Source organism: Macadamia integrifolia, chromosome 5 (assembly GCF_013358625.1).
Source record: "Macadamia integrifolia cultivar HAES 741 chromosome 5, SCU_Mint_v3, whole genome shotgun sequence".
Lineage (NCBI taxonomy): Eukaryota > Viridiplantae > Streptophyta > Magnoliopsida > Proteales > Proteaceae > Macadamia > Macadamia integrifolia.
The window spans coordinates 46109308-46116542 of NC_056561.1; the positions used below are offsets into that span (position 1 = coordinate 46109308).

At 38.7% G+C, this 7235-nt stretch overlaps 1 protein-coding gene across 1 annotated transcript; it reads right to left on the minus strand.

The window, feature by feature from the left end:
* Positions 1-4824: 4824 nt before the first annotated feature.
* LOC122078875 lies at positions 4825-6797 on the minus strand. The gene is made up of 4 exons (XM_042645059.1): positions 6326-6797; positions 6029-6214; positions 5727-5919; positions 4825-5231 (listed from the first exon to the last, which is right to left on the minus strand). Exons 1-4 carry the CDS (start codon positions 6509-6511, stop codon positions 5110-5112), a joined length of 687 nt encoding a protein of 228 aa, XP_042500993.1. The 5' UTR covers positions 6512-6797; the 3' UTR covers positions 4825-5109.
* Between the last annotated feature and the right edge of the window lie 438 nt (positions 6798-7235).

Genomic DNA, 7235 nt, shown 5'->3' on the forward strand with positions numbered 1-7235 from the left:
GTGTGAGTTTTTTTTTTTTTTTTGGTAAGAGACATAAATGGGAATAAAAGGTAAATGTTGCATTTAAGGTTGAAATTTAATATATATATATATATATATATAACCTCATGGTAATAATTGCCACATCACTCTTCTAAATGATAGAATAGATGCATTCATCCGTCAATTTTGTTTGTGATTTGCTTTGAATAAAAACTTTCAAATTTATGTTTATTTTTTTATAAAGATATTTATGTTTGTTGAAATAAAGGGGAAAAAAAAAAAACATAATAATATATATATTCCTCATTTTATTAAGTGTCAAATACAATCAAAACTACACACATCGGGTGGGGGTTGTAATAAATAGAGTGGGTAGGGTTGGAGGCTCTTTATCTATAGCCCATGAGATCACGAATTATCATTAAATCTTCATTTGGTTATTAGGGAAATTGAAGTATAGAGAAGTGAAATTCTCAAACCTAAAAAAAAAAAATTTTGTATTCATTACTCAATATGATTATATAAGTTAGTTAATTTTTTTTATCATATTAAGTAATGATGCTTTTTAAATATAATTTTTATTTTACTTCTCAAACCTGATAAATTTGAATGTAGCGTAAAGTGAAATTTAATAAACATGCGAGATAATGATTACAAAAATTTCTTCTCCTTAGATGATATTGATACCTAACTCATCTTGGATTGAATATTGATTTCAGATTAAGAATAAAATGATATATAGACATTTCTTTACAAAAATTAAGGGCAAAACTGATCGATCTAGGCGGATAAGAACCGAGACAGATCGATAGCGGCTGAGACCAATGTTCGATCTAAATCCCTGGGTATGAGTATCTAAGTAGAGTGATAGGAATAAGCATTTCATGTGACATAGACTTTGAAAAGAAATATGGACGAGGCTTTGTTCACTTTGCTTATTTTATATGTATATGCAATGAAATCGCCTATCCCTATATACACAAATGAAAGCGTGAACTGAGAATATATACTTATGGATGTACAAGTAAACGTCTAGACACATGGGGAGACAAAATGATTGATTTGCATCTTATAATAAAAAATGTCATTTATGTTGACGCTTTCTCATGTGTTCTCATTGACCCTTATACACATGTAGGAGTTGCACTCCTTCATATGAAACATTTCCCCTAAATATGTACTATTATTAATTAGGGAAATGAGCGCACCATGGCCACATGTCACCTACACCCTTATGCTGAGGGCAGCAAATTGAAAAGATGCCCTACCCTTGTGAAATGAAAAAAAACCCTCCCCTTGTTTATGCCCTGTGTGCCCCCTCATTGTCTCCCGCACTGGTGCAGGGGCCGTGCAATTAGGGAACATTCTTTCCCCATATTAATTAAATGGGCAAGAGAATCATGTATGCCTATGTAGTCACTGCATCAAAATGCAGGCCAATAGGGGGCATGTAGAGGGATCTGTATGGGGGTAGCACCATCTTTTCATGCCCTCTCGCCTATGTCTGGGTATAGAGACACGCATATGAGCAAAGATCTTTTCTCCTAATTAAATAAAGGGCAATAGAATGCATTTTAAATCGCATGGCTACTGCATTAGCACACAAGCCAATGTAAGGGCAAGTAAAGGCATCATCCATTGAGTGTACTGAGATGCAAGACGGCCTTTTTATGTTTGATGTGTTTGACCGTAGACGGTGCATTCACAAAATTTTACTTTTACTAATGGGATTGGTAGCCTAGTGGTGAAAATGCCCTCAACCCATCATTGCTCGAGTCAACTGATTGTGTGTTCGAGTCTTGGCATGCTCACTATCGCCCATTAGTCCCGTGGAAGCATCGCTTGCCATACGGAGGCTTGTTTTAGGGCTATGATCACTATCTGGAGCACCCTTTTTTAGTTTAAAAAAAAAAACAAAATCTTACTTTTCCCTTGAATAAAACAGAAAGAGAGTCCCCTAACGCATATGAGGAGGCTCCCATGCCACACCAATGGGATACAATAACCGATTTTGTCGATAAAGAGCTGTCAAAGGAAGAGAGAATGAGAGCGTGTGGAAAAAATATTCCCACATTGACAGCATGGGGATCTTATTTTCACAATTAAAAATTTCTAAAAAATTATAAAATCCTCATGCCCTACATTTACCTTTTATAGTAAGGTTGATTAGTGCTCACCAATTACCTATGAGGCTATGAGAGAAAAAGAAAAGCTAATAAACGGAAGATAATGGCCCAATTGGTTGGCGGGGAGGGTGGGGGTGACTAAATGAGGAGGCTCGTACATACATGTTGTGGTTCTGACAAAAAAAAAAAAAAAAAGGTATTTTACCACCCGCTTGCTTGGATGGTGATTTCCCAAGTAATTGATACCAACTTTTTTTTTTCTTCATAAAATTAAAGTACTACCTACTTAAATTCACATTTATCTGTTTAGGTTTAACCAACAGACATTCGTAACCTTTATTCTCCTCACCATTGGACCATATAAAATAAAAGTCCTTATTATTTAATTTATTTTTTTTATGTATCATGGATATAGGATTGATATCGATTGAGATTGATTTCGAGTTTTGATAGATTCAAAATCAATTCCTTTTATAAAATAAGAGTTACCCCATTCAATCTCAAATGATTTGATTAGTATCAATTGAGACCTATCCCAAAATCAATCTCAAGTTTTAAAATCTTGACCATAGAAAAAATTTTAAACTAAGATATATGATACCATTATTACCCCTCCTTACCCATGTGATGAATATCAAATTCGTTAATGGTAGTGTAAGCAACCATGGTTACAAAGAGCAAGTCCTTGATCAATATACCCTCAAATTACATCAAAATTACAGACCAATCATCTTTGGCTATTAGAGGTATCCATCCACAAAGAGGAGGTTGAAGGGTTACCCACTTGAATAGTTCTCTCTCTCTCTCCTCCAGCAAAGAGAGAGAGATCGGTTCCAACAAGTTTCTTAGCAAGGGTCGTTGTCACAATGTCACGAGCCTTTTGAATTGTTTGTCATTATGAATAATAACTTCCTTCAACTTCTCCACGAGAATCTAATGTGTTTTAATGGGATTTTAAAGAGGTGAAATGGCTGAGAGACAAAAGGACCCACAGGAATAACATTGGCATCCAACTCCCCGACCTGCCTCTACCAAACAGCCCCATTTAGGGAAACTTCAATCCTTCCTATACTGCTGTTTCCGACCCAATCAACTCCCTCAGCATCCAAACGAAGCCCTTAAAACCCTAGAGAATTAGGTTACCTGATACCAGGTACAACCATCAACTCCCCCCAACATCCAAACGAAGCCCATAAAAACCCTAGAGAATTAGGTTACCTGATACCAGGTACAACCATCAACTCCCCCCAACATCCAAACGAAGCCCATAAAAACCCTAGAGAATTAGGTTACCTGATACCAGGTACAACCATCAACTCCCCCCAACATCCAAACGAAGCCCATAAAAACCCTAGAGAATTAGGTTACCTGATACCAGGTACAACCATCAACTCCCCCCAACATCCAAACGAAGCCCATAAAAACCCTAGAGAATTAGGTTACCTGTAACCAAGTACAGCCTTCCAGATAAGCATGGTTGTCGTGTCAACTTTCATTATAACATGGTCAGTGACTAACCGTTGATAAATTGTTTTGGGTCGGGTTATGGCCGTACGTGATGAATATGTATCCATTTCTGTCTCCATTTCTAGATACGGATTTTCTCTCAAGCCCTAGGCTTATCGTCTAAGTCTTGCTTATAGCTATTTAAACGATTGATATGTGTTCAAACGATGATTCAATCGCTCTGAGAAGTAGTATTTTTATTCTTATCGGTAGAAACAAAATCATTGAATCACTTTTTAGACACGTGTCGATCACCTAGATAGCTATAGATAGCCTTGGACAATCAACACTCAGGAGAGAAATCGGATCCCTATTTTCCATCTCAACCTTCACAAACCAAGGGAACCCATAAATGTTATGAGAAAAAGAAGGTTGTTTGATCGTATAACCCCCGCTTCCAAACACGTGCAAAATTATCATCCCCTCCCCTTGGGAAATAAAAAATGCATCCATATATATAACTTAGGGCACGCTTTCCTTGACCCCTACACATTGGGAAAAAATTTGACTGCTACCTCATTGTAGCTAAATAAATGGAATAATTCACTTTTCCCATTAGTTCACAAATACCCTCCTAAATTTTAATATTTTCAAAACACCCTACTAGATTCCATTTCTTTGACTACAAGCAACAACTACTTAGCTGCAATAGGCATAGCTAAATTTTGTTTCCACGACCAGGCAATGGTCTCTTGCCCAAATGTTAAACTTCGTTTAAAGGAAAGAACCCAAGCTGCCCCCTGCGTATTGGATATTTTCACAACAGTTGGGTGTGGGAACCCTGCAATTTCGACACATTGGTAGGGCACATTTGTTTATTAGATGTACTTGAGAATGTTGGCGAGAACTGAAGAGAGAATTTGAGGGTCATGTGACTCGCAAACACTCCTAAGCTCTCTCGGGCCTTACCTTCACGGCTTCACCCGTTCAAAAAAGAGTGAAACTTCCCTCTAAAAGGGCTTTAAAGTTTCAAAAGTTCCTCTCCTTCGCAATCCAAACATACTACAGGAAAAAGCAGGATCCTCCCTGACTCCCTAAGGCACTAACCCTTACCATGTCAAGCCAAAAACCTAAAACCCAGAAGAGGAAGAGAGGTAGTCTGTCACATCTCGCACTGTGCTAAATAAGAATATGAGAAGTAAAACCAAAGCCCATAACTTAAATGGCCACATTCAATTACCAACGCCATAGGAAGTTGAAACTTGAAAGCTACCAAAACCATAAAACCTTCCTCTTTATTTATTTTACAAATCTTGCAAAAAACAGAGAAAGAGACCCACAAGCACTCACCCACTTTACTCTTCTACTCCTCTACTCTATACCTTATAAACAAAACCCCTTCTTCCTTTTCCCTCATACCACATCAAAAGCCAAAATGACTACTGACCCACATCCATCCTTTTCTTCTACTTACAATGTTCATGGGAGTAATTATTCTTCAACCTAAGGGGGTTTTTTTTACAGCAGAAACTGGTGAAACACAGATAGAGATAGCTCAATAAGTCCAGTCTTGAGGCAAACGCACCTCAGGTGAAAGTTGAAGCCTCTCTTGCTTCTCCACATCATCATTCTTTTTGGTTGGTTCTCTCTGCTTGGTCTCCTCCCCCTTCTTCATACCTGGCAGGACAGGGTAAAAGGAAGCTTAAAATAGTTTCACACTATACAGTTCCCACATGAGTACTTTTCCCCTAAAAGAAACCCCTCCTTTAAAGAGATTTATGGGAGAGGCGTAAGCTTAGAAAGATTTGAGGATTTGAAAATTTCAAAGAACAAGTCAGTAAGAAATTGTAAAAAACCCTAATGTCCCTAAAAGGTTGGTTTTAAGTACCCACAAATTCAAATCTAATTTCCTACATTACTCCTATTAATTTGACTTGTATAGAAAATCCAATAGAACATTCAAAAGCTTTCAAGAATGAGCAGTGAAAATCCTCAAAAGACCATCTTTGTGGGAAGAAGAGAGTACTTAATATCACAATTATTTTACCCCAATAATAGGGAAAACTGAAATGACAATTAATGGGAAAATAAAGAATTAAAAGCGTATAAAGGACCACTAAACTTTTCAAAAAAAGAAAAAGAAAAAGGACCACTTTGGATTTTGGAACTTGCCATTTTTCTTCTTAGCATCGACTGTTGTTGCAACGCGAGGGAGGAAGACACCCGTCCCTCCAGATTCTCTCACAAAACGGCCATTGCAGGCCCCAGATAGCTGAAATGGCAAAGAGTGGTTTGGAGTTGGACCCTCGTTTTGATTTTGTAGCCATTGAGAAACCCTAGTTCTTGCTTGCAAGTAGTTCTCGAACTGCTCAAAGAACCCACAAAGAAAAAAGACTCATCAGAGCTAAGAAAAGGGGAAAAAATAGAGCATCAAAAGGAAACTTTTAAAAGAAAAATACTGATTTTTTCTTTACCTGAGCTTGCGCCGGACTCATCGGATAATGCTGGTAGAGCTGTCCCAGACCAACACGAAACCCATCATCCTTCTTCACCGACACATAATGATTGTGTGCTTTGTGGGCGACTCCCTGAACTCCGCCGAACCCGAAACCAACCCTTTGAGGAGCAGTAAATGTACCGTACCGGCTCTGCCTTTTAATCTGTCTCAAACCCACAAAACAAAAATAGAAGAAACAACCATGTTAGACCTTAGAAAACCTTTACAGAAGAGTTAAGGGTGCCAAAGTGAACAGATAGAGAGTTAAAAGAACCTCTAAGTTTGGGACTAAATTTGCTGGAGGTTTAGCAACGGTTTGGTTACGTTCGAGAAGAGAGTAGGCGGCGATCTGTCGAGCAAGGTCTTCCATGCGCCTCATCTTAGAGGAAACTTCGTCCGGGAAGATATCTGAAGGAAGCCAGAGTTCTCCGTCGTCTAAGTTCGGGGGAAAGTCCGCCATTATTAGCTACAGAACTGAACTGAAGTTGGACCGTAGCAGAGACTGAGAAAGAGGCGAATACGGCAAAAGTACAGTCAAATAGATCGGTGGATTTGGATATTCTCTAAGAATGGCGGAGCGAAGAGAGCGAAGCGCAGGAATTTCAAGGGCCGAAAGCGGGATTTCTTGGAGAGGGATATAGAGATAGTATCGTGGGTTCTTTAACTTTAACTAAGACGTTACGAGTTTCTGAGAGAGAGAGAGAGAGAGAGAGAGAGAGAGAGGAGAGGGGCTGTGGAGTCCAGTACTGAACTGATAGGACCGTAATCACGTGAGCTCTAGTTAGAGCAAAGGGCAGCGTTACTTTAACTAGGTGAGGACTACGAACTCCTCATGTTCAAACCGTTGGATAGTCTCAAGACAGACAAAAGAGATTTTAGATTCATCTAACGGTGATGAGCCAAGGAGTGAGGAATTTTATATAGGACCAATTTCCTTGTGCCGTATCTTCGCCTCTAACCTCTAAGTCGGGCTCCTTACACACGGCCGTTTTGGAGTGTCGCTTAAAAAAAAAAAAAAAAAAAGGTCGCTAAACTGCCTTAACAGCTATTCTTGAGAGGTGAGCATAGGGTCCCACCCCAGATCTTCTCTTCCCAAGGTCAAATTTAACTCTGATCTAATTTGCTAGAATTGTATGGTCAAATTATTATTATTTTTCTTTTTTGGGGGTGGGGGTGGGGGTGGA

What these genes read in the sequence shown, in the direction of transcription:
- LOC122078875 (XM_042645059.1), bottom strand. Translation starts at nt 6,511, where the DNA reads ATGGCGGACTTTCCCCCGAACTTAGACGACGGAGAACTCTGGCTTCCT. An exon ending in ATTTAGTCCCAAACTTAGAG is followed by an intron (nt 6,215 to 6,325) that starts GTTCTTTTAACT and finishes GGTTTGAGACAG; the next exon opens with ATTAAAAGGCAGAGCCGGTA. An exon ending in CGATGCTAAGAAGAAAAATG is followed by an intron (nt 5,232 to 5,726) that starts GCAAGTTCCAAA and finishes CTGTCCTGCCAG; the next exon opens with GTATGAAGAAGGGGGAGGAG.